Source organism: Solanum dulcamara, chromosome 2, assembly GCF_947179165.1.
Source record: "Solanum dulcamara chromosome 2, daSolDulc1.2, whole genome shotgun sequence".
Classification (NCBI taxonomy): Eukaryota; Viridiplantae; Streptophyta; class Magnoliopsida; order Solanales; family Solanaceae; genus Solanum; species Solanum dulcamara.
The window spans coordinates 79,265,568-79,293,277 of record NC_077238.1 but is presented as its reverse complement, the minus strand read 5'-3'; the positions used below and the strand labels follow the sequence as shown (position 1 = coordinate 79,293,277).

The window sequence follows — 27,710 nt, the reverse complement described above, 5'->3', positions numbered from 1 at the left end:
TCCTCCACTTGTTCACCCTTGAAGCAATTAAGCATGACACGTACCATAGTATAATCGTCCTATATATGTCACGTTGCACCACTTTTGCACTTCTTCCCTTTTATTTATAAAAAATAAAAAGAATAAAAACCTAAAAAAAGAACAGATTAAAGTTTTTGCATTAAGTGTTTAAATTTTGTTGTGCCCATTTTCTGAAAATCTGTGGAAGCAAAGAGAATTGGTGCAAGAAAAAAAAATGGCTAGGACAGTGGCTAGGAGTGTTGCAGCTCCATTGTTGTTTCTTAACTTGATAATGTATTTAATTGTGTTGGGATTTGCTAGTTGGTGTCTCAATAAGTACATTAATGGCCAAACTAATCATCCTAGTAAGTTCCTTTATGTTTTTAGTTTCATATCTCAATTATGAGATGTTTGATGTGTGTTCTTTTTTTTATTTTAACTATCATCATCAACTATTTATTACAATTAAAATAAATCTAAACTGATTTGGGGTTTACTTTTTCTACTTTAACTATCATCATCGTTTAGGATTTTCGTTTTTTTTAACCTTATATATCATTATTTTTTAGGTAGAAAAAAATGAATAATTGATTGTTAATAGTTGATAAATAGTTACTGATACTTCAGATCGGAATTTTAAAACTCAAAAAAATTGAACATTTTTTAGGTGTGTTTTTATCTATTAATTAAAAATTAAATAAATAGAAAGTGTAATTCTTTTTCTTTATTTTATTTTTTTTTGGTTGATTTTTCAGGTTTTGGTGGAAATGGAGCTACAATGTTCTTTCTAGTGTTCGCGATACTGGCGGCTGTTTTGGGAATAATATCGAAACTTTTGGGTGGAAATCATCTAAGGGCATGGAGAAACGATAGTCTTGCTGCTGCTGGTTCATCAGCTATTGTTGCTTGGGCTGTCACTGCACTAGCTTTTGGGTAAACTATATTATATATCTCAATTTATGTTGTACTGATCGATCGATAAATTACAAAATTTTAGGAATGAAAGAGTTGTGAAATATGTTGAAAACCGGATTAATTAATATCATGCATCAATAATAATATTTGAACTAATAAATCAACTTGTCCATAATTTGAATGGTATAACATAGAAGTTAGTTAGTACTATAGTACTTAATTTGCTTGTGTGACTCTTATAATTATCTCGTATTTTGGAGTTGAACACAGGAGTTTTTTTTAAAAAAATTAAGCCCAATTTATACACTACAAAAAATACTATTTTTCCATTGAAATTTCCCACAGAGAAATATCTCGTAATTATTTTACAGATATTTAAAAAATAATTATATTTTCATATGGAAATTCAATATTAGGAAGTTTTTTACTAGTTTAGGCGGAGTAGGTGTCTCATTATGCATTTTTTTTTTGAGTGAGTTGGTTCGATGGAATGAAAAATGAGTGGAAAAATTATGTTTTATAGGTGGAAAATCTTTATTTGTAGTATTACACGCTGATAATTATCTACTCCCTCCGTTTTATTTTAGTTGTCATGGTTTTAATCTATATTGTTCAAACTATATGAACTTTCACTTTTGACTAATATTTTAAAATATATTTTTTTATCATATCAATATGAAAAAAATTTGTAACTTACTGTACTTTTCGTATAGTTTTTGAATATTTAATTTTTTACTTTATAATATTGAATTAAAACTAATATAATTTAACTTTGAAAATTATTGATTTTTGAAAAAAGCAACATGACAATTAAAATGAGCCGCTTTTGAAAAAAATAAAGGATTTAATTTTGAAAAACGCAACATGACAACTAAAATGATGAGACGAAATGAGACGGTATTTGCCAGATTGTACAATTTTTTTTGGAGCTGTACTTGCATAAATTGGGATAGATTGATGGAGAAACGAATAATTACTTGGTAAATAATTTCATTTTGTGCATATATACCTTTTTGTTAATTAATGAAACATTTATGTAGGTTGGCATGCAAGGAGATAAATATAGGAGGGTGGAGAGGATGGAGGCTTAGAGTTCTTGAAGGATTCACTATAGTTTTAGCATTTACACAACTTCTCTATGTTCTCATGCTTCATGCCGGAATGTTCAGCAGCCGTTACGGTCCCGGTTACCGGGAAACCGATTACGGAGCCGCCCGCGTACCGCCACCCGGAGAAAAGGGTGTAGGTGTACCAACAGCTGGGGTGTAATGGAACTAGTCACCTTTTGATAGATGGATGTATGGTATGGTTATGTTAGCAAAATATTTAAGAGATGGAGCTTTGGGCCTTCAATAGACTCTAAATTATGTTCTTCTTTATGAGGTTTGGGTTTTAGGTGGAATGTTAAAATTAAGTTATATATCTTGTTCGTAGAACCAGAATGAGTTTGTTTCCACTTCATCCATATATTAATTGTTTTACATAGTTGAGCATCATATTCAACATGAACACATTTGATTATTTACAATAATAAATTACCCTGGATATTGTTGTAAAAAATTATTTATTAATATGAATGTTTGACTTGTTTAATTCAAAAGTCTGGAAATATTTGGTAAAATGTAGATAGTTTTTTTTCCTGGCTTCTCATAAGACTTTTGTACCTTTTTTGTGACAATTTTCAATATTGTTTAGACTTATTTTTCTTCTTTTCTTAGAAAAGAAATATTCTTTCAATTTTCTTTGATCAATTAAACATGAAAAAATAGAAAAAAAATATACTGAGCTATGCAAAGGTGACAATTACTTAGGAGTACTTGGTTATTATGAGTGTATTTATTTTTGCACATCTTAACATAACTGATTTTTTTTTTGTATTTTTTTTGCTAAATTTTTGACTCCATCAGTGTTATGATGGAAAGACAAAGAGGTTTACACAAGTGTTGACATAATATTTGTGTTCCACCATTTTTTTCTCTATATAGGCCTCTTTAGGACTATATTGTGAATGCTACATGTTAGAATTGAATGAATCTGTCATAAACTTTTTTTTACAAGAAAAAAGATTAGCCAAATATAAAGACTTTGTAGTTCATGCAATTTATTAATAAAACTGAATAATTTTTTTATTCAGTTTTATTAATAAATTGCATGAACTTAGATGGTTTTTGAAAAGCGTTAGAAATCGTGGTCAACATTTTTCCAGTGCTTCAGCGGATCATGAAAAGCATTTCCACACAAGGAGGCAGGCGACAGCTATGCTTGTCAATCGAGTAGGTGATTTTGGATAATCGAACGGGCATTCAAGCTTGGACTCATACTAGATAGGGCGGCAGAATAGAAGTCTCTGCTGGAGTGATGGGCACATGCTTCTCAGTACTGATTGACAATGGGGTCCGGGAGGCCCTCAAAAAAAGCGATAGAGCAAGAAAGACTCCCATGAAGTTCAGAGTCAACCTTCCACACAATTTTTTTTTTAAGAAAAAAATTTCAATTATACTAAAAAAGTCAAAACAAATACCTAACAATAATATGGTTGGCCAAGATTCTTGAACCCTTTTGAATTACTAATATCATTATAAAGGACAAGTCAAGTCAACCTTTGACTTCAATTACATCTTCTTTAAGATCACTTATAGCAGTGTTAGGAAGAAGGGGTGTGTATACTTTAGTAGATATCGACTAATTTAATAGAAGGATTATGATTTTGATAAGATATGTTTTAATTATATCATAGATTACAATTCACTCATATAAAAATAAGAATATTTCAATCAAAATAAGATAGTCATAAATTCTGTTAGTGTGGGCATTTTAACATTTATTAAATTGCAATTTTAGTAATTGTCCATTGATGACATTTAATGTCATTTTTATTCTATTTTTCATTAGTGCATAAAATGCCTTTCATTATCATCTTTAGTTAGTGTAAGACTAAATCATTCCATTATGTATTTTTAACATAATAATCACTAATAAGTGGTGCACTAAATCATAATGGTGCACTAAATGATGATAATGATGGCATTCCATTATTTTTTCATCTTTGTATGATTTTCTCTCCTATAAATAGAGAGGTCTTCTTTGTTTTGAAATGAAAGATAAGAGAAGAAAAAATTGAGAGAATTAAGTTTGTCTAAAAAGAGAGTTCTTATTAGTTGAAGGGAGGTGTTCTTTGTGTGGAGCTTTAAACTCAACTCTTGTCCAGAGTTTGTTGAGTTACATTTTGTGATAAGACTGTTGTATCCTGGAGGGGACAAGTCAAGAGGACTACTGCTGGACCAGTGAAACGATTTACTGCAGTGGGCTTGAATCTCCTTAAAGAGAGCGAGATATCCGCGCCTCAGCCAAGAAGTGAAGTTAATTTCTTCATTTTATTTTTCAATTGTAATTTGTAATCTTGTAATTTCACCAACAGATTTCCATGGCCTTAATAACATTAGTTAATTCTATAGAGATAGGATACGCAGCTCGGCTCAAGGTCAATAGCAAAATTAATATCACACTCAGTAGTTACTCGTCCTATTGAAGTACTAAAGGTGTGCGGTACAAGGCCAGGTAGATTGGTAGGGAAGACATCTGCGAACTCTCGCACAACAATGACCGAATCTGCTGTAGGGCCCTTCCCAACTAACATCCTGCACACATGCCAAATACTAAGCATCCATTGAATTGTCACGCTCCGAGCCTACACTCTAGATGTGGCTGCTACTCGGAAACCATTGTTGGTCCCAAGTAAATTCTTGGCTTTGCTAACTACTGAACAGAAGAATAAACATACACGCATAAGCTTTATAAAGTGAACTTTTAAAACATTTAAGTAAATCTCAAAAACATTTCAATCTCAATTTATGCAAAATCTAAAAATAACTCTTAATATAAATAGTAATAGCGTTTAAAACATCAGAATGAATAAGTTGGGTTGACTCACTAACTCTGATTATGAAGCCTCTACTAATCGAAGATAGGTGTCGAGACAAGACCTACGACTACCTGACTATAAATCAAATAAGACTGACTAATAAAATAGCTGAACTCGAACAAGCTAAACTAGAGCCCTCCGAAAGCAAAGAGGTCTCACCAACTGATGATGGAAAGAGATCTTACTGAGCGACTGCTAAATAAATACAAAATGACATGAAAGACTATGATAAAGATATAAATTCAAATTAAATTTCAATATTGCATCATGTTCACCCTTACTAGCGAGATAAACAAAATATTTGTATTCATCCAACTCGTCCGATTATTACGGGTTGGACAATCGATTATTTAAACAAATCAAATAGGGATCATGATCAAGCTAGGAAAGAGCTCAAACATTAAATGTACTTTTAAAGTCCATAACATATTCAAATAGATTTATAAGATACGTGATTACAAATACAGATGTCATCAAAGATTTTGGAGCATTTTCCAACTATCATGAGTTAATTGAAGGACTTAAAAGGAAGCATGAAAAGAAAACTTCAAGAGTACCACTAACATGCTCAAGTGACTATGTTAACAAATTGATTATTCTTGTAATTTGGCTATTTTGTAGAATAATAATAAATAGTCTTTAACTTTTCGTTTAAGGTTAGACAATTAATTTGAAGATAAAAAAGATACTCTTATGTGAGTTTATGGGAGGATTTCGTTATATCTCCTCAATAAACCTTTCTTGGATGTTCTAAATAAAGTTTTTCATTAATGAGCTTAATTCTCTTTTCCCCTCGAATTTATTCTAATAACTAATGTCTTTTTTTGCAAGATTATATTATTCTTTGTTTCTTTTGAATCCCTTTCAACTCTCCTTCTATTTCTTAATCATATCCTATCTTGTCTTGTTCATTGATTTTGATTCTATTTAGTGTTCTTGCATCTAGAATCATCAATATTATCCATAGTAAAAAAGGATAAATCACGCCCTTCAAAATTTTTGCACAAATCCGTGTTCCCTCTAAAGTCTATCATCTCCGATCTCAGGGGCTTCAAATTTTGCTCAAATCTCGTGCATAATAATGGTGGTTGAGAATGATGGAGGGTGAATGTAACGACCCATTAGGTCGTTTTGAAAACTGGAGCTTTTTATTTTATAAAAGACTCATTCCGTAAATTTTTAATGGGTATTTGGTCTAATCGATAACTAAGGTTATTTAATTGAGGGGTAACTTTAGATAATTAATGTAATTAGTGGACTAAATTAATAATTTAGTTAATATGTTATACCACTTATCCTTATTTATTAAAATAAGTTGTGGAATTTAACTATTATTTATTTATTGGTTCATAACCCTAATTTGTAAAAGAAAAGAAACGAAGAAAGAGACAGAAATATAAAAAAAAAAAGAGAAGAAAACGCCGACTGCATCATCAGGTACCTATGCAATCTATATTATATGTATATGGTAGAGGTTACTTTAGTGTAAATAGTACTACTGTGCATACATTAGAAAGAAGGAAAAATTGGTTCAGCAAATAGTTGTTATTTTATTTTATTGCTGTTTATACAATTGATTAGTTTAATAGTTAGAAGGAAGGCAATTGGAAATTTCAAAGGTAAGCATTGTGAGGAAATTATTAACTATTCGTTAGAGGTTATATATTATTATATATATATATGATGTAATTGCAGGAGGCATAATGTTAGGTTCTTAATTAAAGTATAATGTTGGTTTCTTATACAGTAACATTACGGTTAATGGTAAAATGTGGCTTCGATCTTTATTTCCATATAATTATTGCATAATACTAGGTGTATGATATTACTTAAATACCATTAGAGTTATGATATTGGAGGAATTAAGACTTAACCCTAGGCTTGAGTGTTAGAGAACTGATTTTAGAGTTCGGTTTGTCGTGGGGTCTAGGTAAAATATATAAATAATATTAGTTTCTATGGACTCAGTTGCTTACGAATATTGTATAATTAATAGATTGGAAACGTGGGGCTTTGAAGGAAGGAAAGACATTCGTGAATTAGCTTGCTTGGATTCGGTTCTTCGATTGAGGTAGGTTATGGTTTTTATTCTATATCATAGATAGACTCTTAATAGTGATTGATATTCATTGAGTAATGTGTGAAGTTTACTATGCATTTAATTGTTGTGGTTTGGATGGTTGATATGTTGTTGTGATTGGTCTGAAATCCCGAGGCCATGAAATCCATAATCTTGAACTTGTCCTATCAAAAATGGTGCCTTGAATAAAGAAGGCGTGATGAAATATTGTTAATGAAGGGGAATATAATCATAGGGAATGATAAATTAATTACATTTGGATCGGGTGTCACGTTCCGACACGGTATATTTGAATCGGGTGTCACGTTCCGACACGGTATATTTGGATCGGGTGTCACGTTCTGACACAGTATATTTGGATCGGGTGTCACGTTCCGGCACGGTAATATTAAAGGGAAATAAATTAAAATTACTTAATGCTACCCAATCCCCAAAACTCATATTTCAAAGAGTGTGGTGTGGAGGCTTGAGTCCTCATGTGTGATCTTGATATTGTTGACCGGTTATGTAATTGTTTGTTGGTTGCCACCTGTTAAGTGTTGTTGTTGATTTCCCACTATTATTTTATGTATATTGATTTCTATTTTGAGTCGACCGATGATACCTACTCAGTACATATTGCCATGTACTGACCCCTACGTATATCTTTCTTTGTTTTATTTTGTGGAGTGCAGCGAGTCTTCCATCGGCTTCGACTCGACCTCAGCTCTAGTCAGTCTCCAATTCAGAAGATTTCAGGGTGAGCTACCCTTCTAGCTCGTGATGGAATTTCTCGGTTATGACATGGTGTCTTTAGTTTTCGGACACATTTTGTTATTTGTTTATTCTGGTGTTTGATATTTCCAGACTTAGATTTAGAATTTAGATGTCCTTAATGTGATGACTTTCAGATTTTGGGAAACGTCAAGTGATAGATTTTAGTGGCTTTTGTTATTTCTGACTTTAATAAGATTGAGCTTCCGCAGTGTTATCGTGATTTATAAGTTGAATCGTTAATCTAAGTTGGGGTTTGTATCATTGGTTCTCCCACCTAGGATGTTAAGTGTGGGTGCCACTCACGGTCCATTTTGGGTCGTGACAAACTTGGTATCAGAGCTTTAGGTTCGGTGATCTCATCACACAAGGACAGGTCTAGTAGAGTCTTGCGGAACGGTACGGGGACGCTTTTACTTTTCTTCGAGAGGCTATGGGACTTTAGGAAAACTCCATTCCTTCTTTCTTTCATGCTATTACTTGAATTCAATTGGTATCTAGGTGATACAAATTGGTATCTGACCTTCTTCACTCTATTTTTGCAAATGTTCAGTACTAAAACAATAGCATCGCCTGATCCAGCCATTAGGGTTGTAGCTAGAGGGGGTTAGTGACGAGAGATCATGGTAGAGGTCGCAGGAGAAAGCCCACTAGGGGCAGAGATCAGACAGCTAGGCAACGTCTTTTAACTTCTTCATAGAAAAGTATATCCCCCGGACCTAGAGGGACAAGAGGGGAGATGAGTTCCAAAATATAGAGCAAGGAAAGATATTCATTGTAGCCTGTGAGATCAGGTTTCGTGCCTTATCCAAATATGCAACTTTGCTTCAATCCAGAAAAACGGATTTTGCCTCTTTGTGAAAGGATTGTGGTCAGAATCTCTATTGCAGTTTCATAGATTGAGTGTATATCAAAAAGGGTCAGGATATGACTACTATAATGATATGATGCTTACTTGGTTAGATTATGGATTGTGTTACTTCTGCTAGCGATCTGACCTATGAAAGAATGTATATCGCTTGGGATAGAGATAGAATGGGTCGAATTTGATAATGTTTTGTAGTTATTCAATGAGTAAGAAGGTGCAGATCATTTGAGGTACGATCTTTTTGATAGGTATATTGTGTTCTAGGGGTAGATCTTACATACGATTAATGTGTTTAGGTTGTTGAGTATATTCCAAAGATTCTAAATAAGGATCGGTGACTTCGTCGTAAGCTCCAAAAAAGTGGATCGGTATAGGAACGACAAGATTATGGGTACAAAATCCCCAACAAGTAAACTTGGGTAAAGGCAATCGAAGATTTTAGTAAGAACGTGCATATAAAATTAGGTTAGACCTGGAAATGGTTGATTTTGTGATAGAGGTGGAGGGGGTGAAGCCAGATAGCTTCGCTACAGAGCCCATTGTTATGCTTTCCCCGGGACGTTAGAGGTAGAGACATTCAATGCTGTTATCACAGGTACTCTTCTGGTCTGCGATAGCTTGGCTTTCCTATTGTTTGATCCTGGATCCATATTTTCTTATGTATCTTCCGCATTTGCAGATGTACTCGATTTACATTGTGACTTACTTAACATGCCCATTCGTGTTTCTACTACTGTTGGTAAGTCTGTGCTAGTTGAGAAAGTGTATAGGTCTTGCCTTGTGACTTTTGTGGGGAGCAGAACTTATGTAGATTTGATTATTCTAGAGATGGTTGACTTTGATGTAATCTTGGGTAGGACTTGGCTCTCCAAATTTTGCTATCTTAGATTGCAATGCTAAGACTGTGACATTAGCCAAGCCTGGGATAGATCAATTAGTATGGAAGGGTGACTATCTTCCCGCTCCAGTTTGGATTATCTCTTTTCTTCGTGCTAAGAGGTTGGTGAGTAAGGGTTGTTTAGCTTTCCTAGCACATCTCAGGAATGATAGTTCTGAAGTGCCATCGATTGAGTGTATTTCGATAGTGCATGAGTTTATGGATGTTTTCCCTGCAGACTTACCTGGTATGCCACCTGATAGAGATATAGATTTTTGTATCGACTTAGAGCCCGACACTCGCCCTATTTCCATTCCACTTTATAGAATGGCCCTAGCTGAGTTGAGGGAGTTGAAGGCCCAACTTCAGGAGTTGTTGGGTAAAGGGTTTATTAGACCGAGTGCCTCTCCTTGGGGTGCTCCAGTCTTATTTGTAAAGAAGAAGGATAGTAGCCTTCGTATGTGCATAGACTACAGGCAGCTGAACAAGGTGACTATTAAAAATAGGTATCCTCTTCCCCGCATTGATGACTTATTCGATCAGTTGGAGGGTGCTTGTGTTTTCTCAAAAATTGATTTGAGGTCTGGTTACCATCAGCTGAAAATACGGGCGACAGATGTACCAAAGACGGCTTTCCGAACCAGGTATGGTCACTATGAATTCTTAGTAATGTCTTTTGGGCTTACAAATGCGCCTGCTGCTTTCATGAGTCTGATGAATGGAATCTTTAAGCCATATTTGGACCTCTTTGTTATTGTTTTTATTGATGATATATTGATCTACTCAAAGAGCCGAAAAGAACATGAAGAGCATCTGAGAACTGTTCTGGGATTGTTAAGGGAGAAGAAGTTATATGCCAAATTCTCCAAGTGTGAGTTCTGGCTTGATTCAGTGTCTTTCTTAGGGCACGTGGTTTCTAAAGATGGAGTGATGGTGGATCCCCAGAAGATTGAAGCAGTGAAAAGTTGGGCAAGGCCCACTAATGTCTCAGAGGTAAGGAGTTTTATTGGTTTGGCTAGCTACTACCGCCGGTTCGTCAAGGGATTTGCTTCTATTGCTTCCCAGCTGACTAATCTGACCAAGCAGAAAGTTCCATTTGTATGGTCGGATGAGTGTGAAAAGAGCTTTCTGAAACTCAAGACCTTATTGACTACTGCACCAATTCTTGCCCTGCCAGTAGAAGGTAAGAATTTCATTGTTTATTGTGATGCATCATATTCTAGTTTAGGTGCAGTGCTAATGCAGGAGAAGAAGGTAATTGCCTATGCTTCAAGGCAATTGAAGGTGCATGAGCGTAATTACCCCACTCATGATTTAGAGTTGGCTGCGGTTGTATTTGCATTGAAGCAGTGGAGACATTATCTATATGGGGTAAAATGTGAAGTGTATACAGTTCATCGCAGTTTACAACATGTATTCACTCAGAAAAACTTGAACTTGAGGCAGAGGAGGTGGATGGAATTGCTAAAGGACTATGATATCACTATTCTTTATCATCCAGGAAAAGCTAATGTAGTGGCTGATGCCTTGAGCAGAAAAGCAGGGAGCATGGGGAGTTTAGCTCATTTGCAGGTTTCCCAACGCCCATTGGCTAGAGAGATTCAAACTCTGGCTAATGACTTTATGAGGCTAGAAGTAACTGAGAAGGGAGGATTTTTGGCCTGTGTGGAGGCAAGATCTTTTTTCCTTGACAAGATTAAAGAAAAGCAATTTGAGGATGAGAAGCTGAGTCGAATTCGTGATATGGTCTTGCAGGGAGAGGCCAAGGAAGCCGTGATCGATGAGGAAGGCGTCTTGAGGATTAAGGGGCGGGTATGTGTGCCCCGTATTGATAATTTAATTCAGACTATTCTTGCAGAGGCTCATAGTTCGAGGTACTCTATACATCCTGGTGCAACCAAGATGTATCGAGATCTGAGACAACATTATTGGTGGAGCAGAATAAAGCGTGACATTGCTGATTTTGTTGCCCATTGTCCAAATTGTCAGCAGGTAAAATATGAACACCAAAGGCCTGGAGGGACACTTCAAAGAATGCCCATTCCTGAATGGAAGTGGGAAAGGATTGCAATGGATTTTGTGGTTGGACTTCCAAAGACATTGGGTAAGTTTGATTCTATATGGGTGATTGTTGACAGGTTAACTAAGTCTGCTCACTTCATTCCAGTCAAGGTGACTTATGATGCAGAGAAGTTAGTCAAACTCTATATCCGCGAGGTTGTTCGATTACATGGAGTTCCGGTTTCTATCATATCAGATAGAGGTACACAATTTACTTCTAACTTTTGGAGGACCTTGCATGCTGAGTTAGGTACTAGATTGGATCTTAGTACTGCATTTCACCCTCAGACTGATGGGCAGTCTGAGAGGACAATTCAAGTGCTGGAGGATATGCTTCGTGCGTGCGTGATAGATTTTGGTGGTCATTGGGATCAGCTCCTACCCCTGGCAGAGTTCTCGTATAATAATAGCTATCACTCGAGTATTGATATGGCTCCGTTTGAGGCGTTGTATGGAAGAAGATGTAGGTCTCCTATTGGTTGGTTTGATGCATTTGAGGTGAGACCTTGGGGAACTGATCTTTTGAGGGAATCGTTAGAGAAGGTGAAAATCATTCAGGAGAAGCTTCTAGCAGCTCAGAGCAGGCAGAAGGAGTATGCAGACCGAAAAGTCAGGGACATGGAGTTTATGGAGGGAGAGCAAGTGTTGTTGAAGGTTTCACCCATGAAGGGTGTGGTGAGATTCGGTAAGCGAGGTAAGCTCAGTCCGAGGTATATTGGGCCGTTTGAAGTTCTTAAGCGTGTTGGAGAGGTGGCCTATGAATTGGCTTTACCTCCAGGTTTGTCTGGAGTGCACCCAGTGTTTCATGTGTCTATGCTGAAGAAATATCATGGTGATGGAAACTATATTATTCGCTGGGATTCGATCTTGCTTGATGAGAATTTGTCTTATGAGGAGGAGCCTGTGGCTATTCTTGATAGGGAGGTTCGCAAGTTGAGATCGAGGGAAATTGCGTCTGTAAAAGTTCAATGGAAGAATCGTCTAGTTGAGGAGTCCACTTGGGAGATTGAGGCTGATATGCGTGGAAAATATCCACATCTGTTTGTCGAGTCAGGTACCTTTTTCAACCCTCGCTCTTCTCTTGACCGTTCGGGAACGAACGGTGGGTAAATTGGTATTTGTTGTAACGACCCATTAGGTCGTTTTGAAAACTGGAGCTTTTTATTTTATAAAAGACTCATTCCGTAAATTTTTAATGGGTATTTGGTCTAATCGATAACTAAGGTTATTTAATTGAGGGGTAACTTTAGATAATTAATGTAATTAGTGGACTAAATTAATAATTTAGTTAATATGTTATACCACTTATCCTTATTTATTAAAATAAGTTGTGGAATTTAACTATTATTTATTTATTGGTTCATAACCCTAATTTGTAAAAGAAAAGAAACGAAGGAAGAGACAGAAATATAAAAAAAAAGAGAAGAAAACGCCGACTGCATCATCAGGTACCTATGCAATCTATATTATATGTATATGGTAGAGGTTACTTTAGTGTAAATAGTACTACTGTGCATACATTAGAAAGAAGGAAAAATTGGTTCAGCAAATAGTTGTTATTTTATTTTATTGCTGTTTATACAATTGATTAGTTTAATAGTTAGAAGGAAGGCAATTGGAAATTTCAAAGGTAAGCATTGTGAGGAAATTATTAACTATTCGTTAGAGGTTATATATTATTATATATATATATGATGTAATTGCAGGAGGCATAATGTTAGGTTCTTAATTAAAGTATAATGTTGGTTTCTTATACAGTAACATTACGGTTAATGGTAAAATGTGGCTTCGATCTTTATTTCCATATAATTATTGCATAATACTAGGTGTATGATATTACTTAAATACCATTAGAGTTATGATATTGGAGGAATTAAGACTTAACCCTAGGCTTGAGTGTTAGAGAACTGATTTTAGAGTTCGGTTTGTCGTGGGGTCTAGGTAAAATATATAAATAATATTAGTTTCTATGGACTCAGTTGCTTACGAATATTGTATAATTAATAGATTGGAAACGTGAGGCTTTGAAGGAAGGAAAGACATTCGTGAATTAGCTTGCTTGGATTCGGTTCTTCGATTGAGGTAGGTTATGGTTTTTATTCTATATCATAGATAGACTCTTAATAGTGATTGATATTCATTGAGTAATGTGTGAAGTTTACTACGCATTTAATTGTTGTGGTTTGGATGGTTGATATGTTGTTGTGATTGGTCTGAAATCCCGAGGCCATGAAATCCATAATCTTGAACTTGTCCTATCAAAAATGGTGCCTTGAATAAAGAAGGTGTGATGAAATATTGTTAATGAAGGGGAATATAATCATAGGGAATGATAAATTAATTACATTTGGATCGGGTGTCACGTTCCGACACGGTATATTTGAATCGGGTGTCACGTTCCGACACGGTATATTTGGATCGGGTGTCACGTTCTGACACAGTATATTTGGATCGGGTGTCACGTTCCGGCACGGTAATATTAAAGGGAAATAAATTAAAATTACTTAATGCTACCCAATCCCCAAAAACTCATATTTCAAAGAGTGTGGTGTGGAGGCTTGAGTCCTCATGTGTGATCTTGATATTGTTGACCGGTTATGTAATTGTTTGTTGGTTGCCACCTGTTAAGTGTTGTTGTTGATTTCCCACTATTATTTTATGTATATTGATTTCTATTTTGAGTCGACCGATGATACCTACTCAGTACATATTGCCATATACTGACCCCTATGTATATCTTTCTTTGTTTTATTTTGTGGAGTGCAGCGAGTCTTCCATCGGCTTCGACTCGACCTCAGCTCTAGTCAGTCTCCAATTCAGAAGATTTCAGGGTGAGCTAGCTACCCTTCTAGCTCGTGATGGAATTTCTCGGTTATGGCATGGTGTCTTTAGTTTTCGGACACATTTTGTTATTTGTTTATTTTGGTGTTTGATATTTCCAGACTTAGATTTAGAATTTAGATGTCCTTAATGTGATGACTTTTAGATTTTGGGAAACGTCAAGTAATAGATTTTAGTGGCTTTTGTTATTTCTGACTTTAATAAGATTGAACTTCCGCAGTGTTATCGTGATTTATAAGTTGAATTGTTAATCTAAGTTGGGGTTTGTATCATTGGTTCTCCCACCTAGGATGTTAAGTGTGGGTGCCACTCACGGCCCATTTTGGGTCGTGACAGTGAAATAATAATATAAACAATGATGGGGGTTAAGAGTAGTTAGTAGCGGAAGAGAAATGGATAGCGGTAAATATCATCTTTACATAAGTTTTTAAAAGGATAGTATCTTAATGATATTAAGACTTTTTTATAACTCTTAAATATTCAAATGATTGTAAAATTAAATAAATAAATATATTTAATATTTTTTTTTAAAAAAATACACTTAATAATTAAAATTTGAATATTTAAAAAATCAGAAATTTTTTCATGAGACTTCATTATACTCCAAGATTCTGCAAATTCAATTATCTTGGCTAATTATCGAATTAAATATTTATATTTATATATTATAAATGATAGAAAAGGGGATTAATTGTTCTAGAAACTCCTTTTTGGCATGTCACAACATGCCTTTCTAGTTTAAGCAAAACGTATGTGACTTTTAATTTTTAACAACATCCACAACATGTCAATAATTTTCAAGCTTTTTATCCAAAAATTCCACTTGACCCCCCCCCCCCCCTCCCAACAACAACAAATAAAAACTAAAGAAAATAGTTGTATTTATATAACTTTTCTAGCATATACCTATTTTAACACATATATCTTAATTTAGTTTTCCATTTTAACTTCCCTAGTTAATGAACGAAATCATATATATACATTCTCATTTATGTCTCTAATATATGAACAACTTAAATTATGTATATGAGATTAATCTAATTTAATTTTTCTATACCCCTTTTAAACTAGATTCATCATCACTTTGAGAGATGTTTTGAAAGACATTAATTTTGCTTGACTTGATGAAAATATAAACAGGACGTTTAAGTGAATTTAAAAACTCGAGCTCAACTTCTTTTTTAGATCTTTCTCTATCTCATCTATCTGATAGGTTATGTGAATTTAAAAACTCGAGCTCAACTTTTTTTTTTAGATCTTTCTCTATCTCATCTATTTGATACAAAAAAATATTTAAAATTTATGGATATAAACTGAAAATATGATTATATGGGTGTAAAGTGGTACGTTGAGCTGTATATTTTTATTTTTTAAATAATTTTCCAAATATAAGTACAAAATATACATAAGACTAAGCAAAGCAAGAATCTAGGCTTTTGTGTGGACTTCCAAAATCATCACATGAACAATACACCTGTTACTTCAGCTAATATAGTTAGTGAAAAAATATTGTTATTATAATGAACCCCAATACCCAAAATGGCATCCAACAAATTGTAATTAATTACATATGATGGTGATTATTGTGCACCTATATCCATGAGAAGTAAGCAAATCAAACATCTGCCTCTTTCTTATTGGATTGCTAGTAGCTTTCACAATTAAAATTATCCACTAGTTTATTTTACTAATTTTCTTACTTAATTTTGCAGCAAAACACATTATTTAAGTATGTATATAGTTCTCTAGATGCATTAACCTAGGTTATACGTGGCCTTTCTAGTCCTCTCTTTCGAGTGGTCTAATCACTTTTGTGTTGTTTAACCTTATAACTAAAATATACTTTGGTGACTTTGATCAAGCTGCTATGATGTCACCCAATCTCTCGGCAGTCAACAATAGCCAAGCATGATTATGAGTTACCGATGAGGATTGTGATAGAAGTGATAAGTATATACTTTATTCTTAATCAGAAATTTTATTCTTAATCAGAAATTTTATGTTCAAATTGTTTTTGTTAGGATTAGTATTTTTTTTTAATATGGAATATTTCGATGAGAATCAAAATTTAGTCTCATCACATACGAGTTTCGATGGAAGCGTATAATAAAGGGTTTATTATTGTAGTGAAGTCGTATAATAAAATTATCTCAAAATTGTATACGTGTGAATTGTGATGCTATAACTTTCTTTGGTTCTCCCAAACAAATCTTTCAATGCCTTCTTAGAATTTTCTAAGAGCAGTAAACTAGGACAAGTACACGTAACTATTTTGGAAATATATACAACTGATGAGGACAAATAATATTTTATACTAAGTGCTATAATTAATGGAGTCATGTTTAGCTATAACTCATTAGTCATAAAAAAATTGACTAATGGAGAGAGGTTTTGGTGCAAATATAAATAGTGACAAATCTTGCTAATTATGTCAGAATTTTGAGGACAAAACAGTTTAGATAGATTCTTTCCTCTCTTATATATTGGCTTTAATATTAAGAATATTTATACAAAAAAATGGGAAGGTGGGGAATTATAGAAGAAGAATGGAGAAAAGGTCCTTGGACAGCTGAAGAAGATAAATTACTCATTGAATATGTCAATTTTCATGGTGAAGGCAGATGGAATTCTGTTGCTAGGCTTGCAGGTAATTACTATATTGTTTCTATTTTTATTACTCATTTTTCACTCACTTCCAGCTTTAACAAGTCTATCGTCGAGTCGAGAGGTGGAACGTATAAGATCCTTTTATATATTATCCTTTTATATATTTGAATTAATCGGAGTCTCAATAGTGATATCACACACCATATTAAAATCCAAAATAATATATTAAAAATTATTTTCGTTCAGGACTAAGACGTAGTTATTGTTGTTGTACTTGTCTGAACAGGATTGAAAAGAAATGGAAAAAGTTGTAGGTTGAGATGGGTGAATTACTTAAGGCCAGACCTTAAGAAGGGGCAGATTACTCCATATGAAGAGAGGATCATTCTTGAACTTCATGCTATGTGGGGGAACAGGTAATTGTTTGAAGTATTATATACTAATATTGAATATTCTTTAAAGTTCTTGATTATTGATAAAAATCAAAATACAATTTTTGAATAGATGGTCGACAATTGCTAGAAGCTTGCCAGGGAGAACTGACAATGAAATCAAAAATTATTGGATGACTCATTTCAAAAAAAAGATCAAGAAATCAAGAATTGATACATCTGAAAAAATAAAAACCCGTCTTTTAAAAAGACAACAGTTTCAACAAAAGCAACTGCTGAACAATCAAATCGACATGAAAAGGATCATGTCACTTTTTGAGGAAAATGAGAATAACGTTCCAAGTCATGTACCAAAACAAGACATGGCCATTTTGTACCAAAACAACACATTTCATGAGCAAGAGCAAGGTGGTTTCTTCTATTCTATGATCAATGGATATGCTAATTATGTGCCAGTATCTGAGGCCTCATCTAATGAAGACATCATGTGGGATATTGGCTTGTGGAACTTGGACGATTTTAATGTCAATCCTTAATTAGAGTCTTGGGTTTGAGTCTTGCTAAAGGACCAAACTCTTGATAGGGGGTATTTTCGTCCCTTTTAGTCAGCTCTACAAAATGTAAATTTGAATTTGTCGAATTAATAAATTTGTAATAAGCCAAAAAAAGAAGAAGAAAAATTCCACTTCTTGCAAGCTGGGAACAGAAGAAGGTTCCAATCAAGAGCTTAGAACTCTGGATTTTATAAATTTTGTGATGTAACTATTTTCAATTGTAGCCAATATCTTATTACGGAATAATTCCTACAAGTTCAAGAAAAAGAAGCATGTATAATATCACTTGTTAGGCATTCAAGTAATGCTGTATATAGTATAATGGTGCAATTGAGTCAAAGCTACAAAAACAACGGAGTGTTTTATTAATAAGAATGTATCTGGCCATACATGTATCTAGTGTAATTCAACTCTCTCGTCTTCTGTCTATCTTGCTCGTTTTTCCTTGTGTATCTATATTTTAGTGTATTTGGTAGCAAATATACATGTATTTAGATGTATTTGACTTGAAATCTGATATGAAATTATTAATTTGTGAGACAATATATAATTATTTTAAACTATATAGAGAATTACTAAATAGGCTAAATTCAAATATATACAATAAAGTAATTAATTTACAACAAATATAGCCATTTTTAATTTACATAAAAAATAACCAAAAGTCATAGGAAGTATACATTGACTATACAATATAGTTACCAAATGTTATAGAAAATATACACTGACTGATTGTACAATATAGTTTATCTATACATGAGCTATACTGACTATACGTTATGACACATTCAAGAAGCTGAATATAATTTAACTATACATGAAACACACACTGACTATTCAATCTTGATAAACTCAAAATTACCTCTAAAGAGTCCCAAATCTTAGATATGAAATTCTCTCGATGTTTTGAGTCTTTTGATATATAATTCCCTTGAAACGATTTCATGAGAAACTAAAGCTTAATACATAGAAAGCTATATATTCTAAGAAATAATTTTTTAGACGAATTGAGACAATCAATTGTTATGGTTTAATTTTAAGGGCTTAAAAGTCAAAAATAAAAAATCTAAAATTTTAAAATCAAACTTAAAGAATCTAATCCAAACTTATTTAGATTGTAGTTTATTTGTAATCTCTTCCATTCAAATTTTCATATTCAATCCGAACATGCGGAATGGACCAAAAACAGTTATTTTTTGTAAACTTGAAGGACAATAAGGGTCCAAAGTAATACAATAGAGACTAAACTGGACTTACCCAAACTCCATCATTCATTTCTTTATGAACAAGTAAAACACAATTTAGAAGTTAGGAGCTTTTCTCTCTCTTTCTCTCTCTCTCTCGGCTTCGTCTTCATCGGTGTTACTGAGAGAGATTTTCAGCCATGGCGGCACTTCAGTACTTGGAATCGTTTTGCAATGCTCATTCACAGATTTCCGATTGGTACACTACTCTAGCAGATCTGTACCAGAAGAAGCTCTGGCATCAGCTTACTCTCAAGCTCGAACAGTTCGTTGCTCTACCCGTTATTCAGGTTATCATTGAATTCGATTTAATTCTTGTGAATTTCGTTTGTTTTTGTGTTGTATTTGGACTTTATTTGTGTGTATGTGCATGCTATTTTTTTTTTCCTTTTGTTTTTTTTTATTATTATTATAGAGGAGATGATTATAAGGTGAGGAATTGAATGCTCACTAAACAAGGTGAAAGTTCAGTTAATCTGTCAATCAGTTGAGCTACTACGATTCTCCTATGCTATGGGTTTAGGTGGGTATAAGTTAGGGTTTAGTGGAGGATTTGTGTTAGCGATTTACTTAATGGATTTGGTTTTGGGACGGGTGAGAATTGGGGATTGTTTGGGCCTAGAAACAAGGTGAAAGTTCCGATAGTTGTCAACCAATTTAACTACTAAGATTCTCCTATGCTATGGGTTTAGGTGTGTATAAGTTAGGGTTTAGTGGAGCATTCATGCTAGAGATTTACTTATAGGATTTGGTTTGGGACGGGTAAGAATTGGGATTGTTTGGGCCTAGAAACAATATGAAAGCTCAGGTATTTGTCAACCAACTGAGCTATTAAGATTATCTCATGTTATGGGTTTAACGGGGTATAAGTTAGGTTAGTGGAGGATTCATGTTAGAGATTTACTTATAGGATTTGGTTTTGCGATGGGTAAGAATTAAGGGTGTTTTGAGCTTTAGAACTATTCTAGTGCTTTTGGAAGGGTTAGAAAAAATTGGGGCTTCGTACCCAACGTGTAGCCAAGGGGTCAATGAAGTGGGTTGAGCACCATGAGGTTTCAGATTTAAATCCTAGTAGAGACAAAAGCGCTGGATGATTTCTTCTCATTTGTTCTAGCCTTGGTGGACAGAGTTACGTGTTGTTGGTGGAAGGTGACACGTATCCCGTGGACCCGGACACCACGGTTATAAAAAAAACATTGGGGCTTCCTAGCAATGAACAGAACGGATTGTTTAAAAAGTAGGGAGTTTGGTTGTTTGTTTTTGTTTGATGGATAGTTCAACTGAAGAAGAAGGTTTTGAATTGGGTTATAGGAGAAATAATAATCAAACTATAACATCCAGATTCCAGTGTGGGCCAATTTCCTCCATTCGTTGTGGACAGGTTTACCCTGCACTTTCCTTGTTGGCTATAGCAGACTGCCTATGGATTAGTGTGTGCAAGCTATTAAAATGTTGTACTAATCAACTAACTTCAGGTGTCATGGTTGCAATTACTAATTGAACTATAGTAGCATGGTGGATACTGCAAAATATGTATCAGCTGATAGTAAATTGAGTGGTGCTTCATTTATAGCTTTATATTGTTCAAGTTTTTTTTTTTGAGGGGGGGGGGGCAGTTGAATGTGTTCTTTACGTATAGGACCTCTCTGTAGCTGCAGTTTGCATATTGGGCGGGAAACATGTGAATGATGCAATACAACACCCATGGAAGAGGACCTTTCCAACAAAGCCATTTTATACTATGTTTTGTATTTGAAGGCCCTGAGATTGACTTAGACGATCTAATCTTTTAAATATTTTCTTATTAACCGTAGTGTCTGGGCCCGCTTGTGTGCACCTAGACTTATTCCACGGGGTATCTGCTACCTCCACCAACACAGGTAGCGGGTAACTCTGTCCATCAAGGCTTGGATATAGATGAGAAAATACTACCTAGTATTTTTGTCTATGCTGGAATTTGAACTCGCGACAGAGGTTTGGGGTGGGGGGAGGGGGATCTAATCTTCTAAATATTACAACAACAATATTTTTTTTTAGATGAAGTAATTGATTCCATTCATGGCATCAAGAAGATGCAAAGTAGTTACAAAAAAGTGAGCACTAGTATGTTATCTCTAGTACACTATCATAGAGCAAACAAAATCTAAAAAGCTATCAGGGGAATCCATTGGGGACTAAAAAACCCAACTATATAAATACGAAAGACATTTAGCTTTGAGCACAGATTGGCTAGTTGAGAGGCCATCAAAACATCTTCTATTTCTTTCATTCCAGATTGTCCAAAAGATGGAGGCTGGTATCATCGTCCAAATCTTTTTGATGGTGCTGTCAACTTTCCAGTGGTTCCAGCATTCAAAAACTTCCCTGATAGTGTTAGGCATTACCCATCTGAGGTCAAAAAGGGAGAGAAACATGTGCCACAAGTCTGCAGCAGCTGGACGTTGCAGAAACAGATGGCTATGATTTTCTGCTTCGCTGTTGCACATGTAGCATCTATTCACAATTTGAAGCTTCCTCCTTTTAAGGTTGTCCTGTGTTAGAGTGGCTTCATGCATTGCTTTCCAGGTAAAACAAACAATTTTGGGTGGAAGTTTAACCTTCCAGATTAGCTTCCAAGGCCAGTTGTCAGTGATAGCATTTAGGTCCATTGCTATCTTGTAGGCTGCCTTCACTGTGAACTTTCCTCCATCAGTATGCCCCCATCTGAACTGGTCTGGTGCAATGTCATTTCCTGTGAACCTATTGAGAGCTTGTAACAGTTTGAGAAAATCCTCTATTTCCCAATCTTGCAAGTTCCTTCTGAAAGTTAGATTCCAAAAATTTCCATGTCTGTATCGTTGCACTGTTGCATCTGGCTCCCAGGCTAGTTGAAACAAAGCAGGGAAAGCTTACTGCAAATCCATTCAAGACTTTGTCTAAACACTCCATTGTATTATGGACCCAGGAAAATTGATGCAATAGAATTCGAAGTGTTATCTATCATGCTAAAGGACACTTCTATAATATCTGATCTCCTTCATTTTAAAAAGAAATAATATATTCTTTGTATACTGTGCAAATTCCATGGTTTATATATTCAGAGAAGCGTACACTACTAACATTTGTTTCAAAAAAGATCTTACTCTTATTTGCATGTGTTTGTAGTTTTATACGGTTTGGTAGTCACATGTAGCATGAATCAGCATGAAATGTTGGTACTATGCCTAATCATGCAATGCATCTGGATTGGCATAAAGATACTATTAGGGCCCTGATTCAGAACTTAGTGGCAAAATAAGCAGACAAATTATCAAGTGATGTGAAGTTTTCTTAAATATTATTATTTTAAATCATCTCAATTACGTATCCCCCTAAGGAAATTCTTAATCATCTAAATGTGTGTTTATCGTTTATCCTTGTCCTGTATCAACGATTTAAATTGAGGTGGAGCTGATATAACTAAAATTATTTAGTACTAAATCTTGTTTCAAGGGGTTTATTCTCCACGAGTAGTGATGTGTTTGGAGCTTAGCCTGTATCACTGCATGTTTGTATTGCATATAAGTTTGTACCTTTTGCTTCTCACAATCTATTTGTCGGGTTGTACTATAGCCTTGGAGTAACTGGTAAAGTTGCTGCCATGTGACCAGGAGGTCACGGGTTCAAGCCTTGGAAACAGCCTCTGGCAGAAATGCAAGGTAAGGCTGCGTACAATAGACCCTTGTGGTCGGGCCCTTCCCCGGACCCTGCGCATAGCGGGAGCTTAAGTGCACCGGGCTGCCCTTTTTTACTATGCTACAATGTGTGTGCACTTGATTCTGAAGAGATACTTAAGTGATTGGTTGTTTTATTATGCTGTGTTCACATATAACAACTCTCTTCTCTTTATTTAGGCTGGTGACGGACTAATACAGTTGTATCACAACTTCATCACTGATTTTGAGACAAAGATCAATCTTCTCAAGCTTGCACATTTTGCAGTCATTGTTTCTCGGCAATACCCCGAGAAAGAAGCCGCTATAGGCTTCCTCGAAGGAGTGACGGAGAAACTTCATAATACGAAAGAGACACGGATAGAGGAGCCGATTCTTTATATTAAGATGCAGATTGCCCTACTTAGGCTTGAGCAAGGAGATCCAAAAGAGTGCCAGAAACTTTTAGATGAGGGGAAAACTACACTTGATAGCATGACTGACATTGATCCATCTGTCTATGCAAGCTATTATTGGGTTTCATCTCAGTACCATAAAGCTCGCCAGGAATTTGCCGATTTCTACAAAAGTGCTCTTCTTTATCTCGCGTACACTTCAGTGGAATCTCTTTCTGAATCATTTAAGCTGGTATTTGTCACTTTTTATTTTGTCTTTTTTCCAAGGACTAATCTAAGAGTTCTTCCATCCTAACTAGTTGAATTTATTGCCCCTGTACGTTGATCTGCCTTGCTGCAATTCACTTGTTTGTATTACTCAATTAGTTGCTTATTAATTGTCAATATGTTAGCTTATTTTACTAAAATATGGCTAACCATTAGGTTATCAGGAATATGAATGAGTCTGGGGAATGTTGGTAATAGATCTCTAAGGCTGGAGTATATCTGTAGAGACCCCAACTATTTAGGCAGTTCAAGTTGTACTTCATAGTGTTATGATGCTTACAGTCTGTGCTACTTGATATTCAAGAGTATATGATGGAATCTCTGTCAAATCATTGTCACCATCCTCATCTTTTACTCAGCTCATTAGCGAGGGAAGGAAAGCAATTTGAAAATGAAATTGTGCTCCCCCTCCCCCTCAAACGTCTGGAGTTTTCCTGGGTTAAAAGTTAACTTATCTGAATTCTCTAAAATGCTCTTTATCATTCTCATAACTCTCCATACAAATTGTGTTGAAGGAACCTGAGTTATCAAGGGCCAGTCCTTTTTCTTCTTGTGGTACCCCCTTACCCTAAAAGGTAAGTGAGCTTTGCTCCTCAAGGGGTAAGGCACCGGTGGTGTTCGTGAGAAAGATAAAAGATGTTCCATTTGACATAAGATTATAAAGAATATAGTTTGTCCATCAACGAATAGTTGATTGATGTAGCTTGTTTGCGTTGCTTTAATGCTTTCTTTATTCTCTCCTTCCCTATCAGCAAGTTCTGAACTTTTTGTTCAAAATATCTTTTTTCATACTGGCCTTCTGCCTGAATCAAGTCCTAGAGTTAAATCTTATTCCACAAATTCATGAATCAGGATACATCCTCCTTATTTATGTTGGAGATGCCATCAGTGCTATGAAGTTAGCTAAGCAATATAATTCTTGAAAAGGAGAAGTGCTATTGTTCAATTGCTTATTGGATTATTATTGAGTGATCTTTTCTAATGACTACTTGTCAGCCTTTGAGTAGACATACTTGTTAGTTGTATATGTGATTTTAAATATTTTCTGCAATTTCAGTCTCTTAATTATTGTCTACCTGAAAATGGTTGAGTGGTCATATGTTTTTGGGCTTGGTATCGACCTAATTGTTCCCACTATCTTATTTAGGATTTGGCTTTTGATTTGTCCCTGTCGGCATTGCTGGGAGACAACATATACAACTTCGGAGAACTGCTTGCTCATCCGATTGTAAGTTTATATGCAAACTTTCTTGTTTTCTGTTCCATGCATTAATATTCTTTCTTGTGGAAATGACTACGTGGACTGCTCATTCAAGGAATATACTGGTGATTTCCTTCCCAGGAGATGTCAGACTGTGTCTTGAGTTCTTATCGTGTTGTCATCTGTGCTAGAGTGAGAGCTTGTTAATAGTTCATCCAATTTTTATTCTCATATTTATCAAGGAACTAATGCCAATGATACTGTGTTGACCAGCTGGTTGAACTAGTTATGCCAGGAATTGACCTTGTGTGTGGTTAAGTATCAAGTTAAACTGTGATAAGAATAAGGAACCCCACAGTATGCAGGGTAGTCTATTCTTTTTTGCTTTTATTTCTGCTTTTTCGGTCTCTTGCTCTTAATGGTTTCAACTCACTGCTGAAAACTCCTCAACAAGATTACTGGATCTTCATTATGACTCTGCTTCTACTTTTTTTCAACTTACTGCTGAAAACTGAACAAGATGCTTGGACCTCCACTTTAATTCTGCAAATCTTCTCCGCCTACACCCTCAAATCTTCTGGGGCAAAAACAAGAAGTATGAGTTGGCCCTATTTGGGACATGTATAATGTTTGATCCATTACAGATGGGATGCCAAATTTTGCCATAGTCATCCTGGCTATCCCTCTCGTTGCTTCTCTATTTTGTAGAAATAAAGTTCTTCTCATTGAACCATTAGATTTTGCTGATGGTCCCAAATAGCCATCTTTTCTACTTTAATTTCCTTAGTTTCAGTATATAGATTTACATGGATGGATGGACTTAAATTTCCGTTTTGCAAAAACATTTGGTTAATATTGTATAGGATGTATACAAGGACCAGGAGATATCAAAATGAAGCTGAGAATTAACAATCCACTAAGGCACTGTATCTGAGAAACCACTAAAATCCCAATAAATTCCTTTTCCTCCATGCTTTTGGCTGCAGTTGTGTGGGATGGACTAGAATTATGTTACAATAACTGGATAGTTGTTTCGTCTTGTATCATTTGTGCTGACAAGATCATGTTGGTTCAATCTATGTTGACTTATTCTAATTTGTTACAGATAAAAAGTCTGATAGGGACCAAGGTTGAGTGGCTCTATTATATTCTTGAAGCATTTAACACCGGTGATTTGGTTCACTATCAAAAATTATGCCATGTCCATCAAGCTGCTTTAAATGCTCAACCAGCGTTGGTGCAGCATGAGAAAAAGCTTCTCGAGAAGATCAACATTCTCTGCTTGATGGAAATTATCTTCAGGTACTGTGGAAATTTTGCAGATAACAGAAGTTCTCTTTACTTATATTGTTACGGTTGTTACTAAAGCTTTGGACAATTCATTTGCATGCAGTCGCCCAGCAGATGATAGAACTATCCCCCTGAGTGTGATTGCAAACCGCACAAAGTTAAGCGTGGAGGATGTCGAATATCTGCTCATGAAGAGCCTCTCTGTAAGTACTCATTAGTTAAATTAGAATTTACCTTCTGTTACTCTCACAAGCTTCCTTCAACTGTGGAAGACATAATAAATGTGCATCTTTATTGTATTATAGTGATATCAGCATCTTGCTATGGGTTGAGACTTGAGAAACTATGCTTTTACCCTTGTGTTTTGTTGTGTGCAAAAGGTTTTGCCAAAACAGTCGAAGTCTATCCAATTCATATAATATAAATCCAAACGATCAGTTGGGCTGCAATCTCATTTATTGCTTTATGCAGCGAGTGCAAGTACCTCAGATTGGCAGTTCGCTACTAGTAATTCCTTGTATAATGCATTTTTATATGATGAGAAAAAAATGCTTGATCCTTCTGGATTTGTGAAGGAAAGTGAGACTCTATATTATGTGCATTAGAACGGTCTGGTTATGCTATTCCTACACTTGGTATGTTGTAGCTGTAGTTGCATTCTTGCCTTTCCTTTCCCTCCCCTTCTCTATTTTATCTTACATAGCTTTGTTATAAACACTTCCTTTATGAGAATAGTGACCTAGAATCTTCATCTTTCTTCATTAGTGAACTCTACTTTTCTGTGCTGGGTAATGCAGATGCTAATACCAACAATAGACGTGTTAATAATCAATATTAGTAAAGACTTATTTAGAAGTATACTTTTCCTTGGTCCCCTGAATTTTCTACTTGGGCATTGTTGATACTGTATTTCTTCCTCTTGATGAGGTTCACGTCTTTCTCACAGTTGGTTTAATGTTGTCCTCCTGTAGGTGCATCTGATTGAGGGAATACTTGATCAAGTCGAAGGGACAGTTCATGTGTCCTGGGTGCAACCAAGAGTTCTGGGAATTCCTCAAATCAAGTCACTGAGGGATCGGCTAGACAATTGGGTGGATAAAGTACACACTGCTCTGTTATCCGTGGAGGCTGAAACTCCTGATCTAGTTGCAGCATAATCTTTTACTTTTTCCAGTGTCCTTTATCCGTAATAGCTGCCCACGCCTCCCTTCTGAAATTTACTTCTTGCAGAGAGTTGAGAAGCTAGGGACTGTGGTCGTGTTTTCATAGGCCTTTATTTGTATGTCCCGGTTTATGCTGCGAAATTGTTGATCTCATTGATTTTCTTTCTTCCAGATAGTCTCTTGTTCTTGTATTTGATTACTTCTAATTCGGACTGCAAAATTGTTGGATCTCATTGTTATGTTTTTGTTATTTCTTGCTCCTTACGGTGCACTACAATTAAATAGCATCCAACTTCTTATAGAAGTGAGTTTTATCATTTATATAGGTTGCATATATCTGTATTATTATTCTGCGTAAGACTTTTTTCCACTCTTATTCATATTTTTCTTGCAAGCGATTCATTAGTGCATTGTCATAGTAGATGCTCTCATGCATTTGATCATCCCAATAAATCATCAGTGAAGTAAATTGATTCTCCCATTATTTTCCTGAGTCCTTTGTCATCAGAGATTTTGAATAAGAGGAACACACGATGGGAGTAGCTCCGTGGTGGATAAGATGTGGGAAGTGTGGTTGAGATGATTTGG

General features: G+C 35.2%; 3 protein-coding genes across 3 annotated transcripts; all 3 read left to right on the top strand.

Annotated features, from left to right (window-relative positions):
• Window positions 1–235: 235 nt before the first annotated feature.
• On the top strand, window positions 236–2,184 carry LOC129877980 (membrane protein PM19L-like). The gene is made up of 3 exons (XM_055953432.1): window positions 236–365; window positions 756–933; window positions 1,956–2,184. The coding sequence occupies exons 1-3, from the start codon at window positions 236–238 to the stop codon at window positions 2,182–2,184; spliced, it is 537 nt and encodes a 178-aa protein (XP_055809407.1).
• A 14,570-nt stretch (window positions 2,185–16,754) lies between these two features.
• On the top strand, window positions 16,755–17,949 carry LOC129877964 (MYB-like transcription factor EOBII). Its single transcript, XM_055953431.1, has 3 exons — window positions 16,755–16,964; window positions 17,211–17,340; window positions 17,429–17,949. Exons 1-3 carry the CDS (start codon window positions 16,835–16,837, stop codon window positions 17,850–17,852), a joined length of 684 nt encoding a protein of 227 aa, XP_055809406.1. The 5' UTR covers window positions 16,755–16,834; the 3' UTR covers window positions 17,853–17,949.
• A 1,136-nt stretch (window positions 17,950–19,085) lies between these two features.
• Window positions 19,086–27,443, top strand: LOC129880920 (26S proteasome non-ATPase regulatory subunit 13 homolog B-like). Its single transcript, XM_055955179.1, has 6 exons — window positions 19,086–19,404; window positions 22,987–23,433; window positions 24,616–24,696; window positions 25,775–25,971; window positions 26,063–26,162; window positions 26,931–27,443. Exons 1-6 carry the CDS (start codon window positions 19,255–19,257, stop codon window positions 27,114–27,116), a joined length of 1,161 nt encoding a protein of 386 aa, XP_055811154.1. The 5' UTR covers window positions 19,086–19,254; the 3' UTR covers window positions 27,117–27,443.
• The last annotated feature ends 267 nt before the right edge of the window (window positions 27,444–27,710 follow it).

Bases quoted from the DNA above. Each gene is read 5' to 3' on its own strand.
- LOC129877980 (XM_055953432.1), top strand. From the start codon at position 236: ATGGCTAGGACAGTGGCTAGGAGTGTTGCAGCTCCATTGTTGTTTCTT. The intron at 366-755 runs GTAAGTTCCTTT...TTGATTTTTCAG, and splicing joins TGGCCAAACTAATCATCCTA to GTTTTGGTGGAAATGGAGCT. The intron at 934-1,955 runs GTAAACTATATT...ACATTTATGTAG, and splicing joins GTCACTGCACTAGCTTTTGG to GTTGGCATGCAAGGAGATAA.
- LOC129877964 (XM_055953431.1), top strand. From the start codon at position 16,835: ATGGGAAGGTGGGGAATTATAGAAGAAGAATGGAGAAAAGGTCCTTGG. The intron at 16,965-17,210 runs GTAATTACTATA...TTGTCTGAACAG, and splicing joins TTCTGTTGCTAGGCTTGCAG to GATTGAAAAGAAATGGAAAA. The intron at 17,341-17,428 runs GTAATTGTTTGA...ATTTTTGAATAG, and splicing joins CATGCTATGTGGGGGAACAG to ATGGTCGACAATTGCTAGAA.
- LOC129880920 (XM_055955179.1), top strand. From the start codon at position 19,255: ATGGCGGCACTTCAGTACTTGGAATCGTTTTGCAATGCTCATTCACAG. The intron at 23,434-24,615 runs GTATTTGTCACT...TATCTTATTTAG, and splicing joins TTTCTGAATCATTTAAGCTG to GATTTGGCTTTTGATTTGTC. The intron at 24,697-25,774 runs GTAAGTTTATAT...AATTTGTTACAG, and splicing joins AACTGCTTGCTCATCCGATT to ATAAAAAGTCTGATAGGGAC.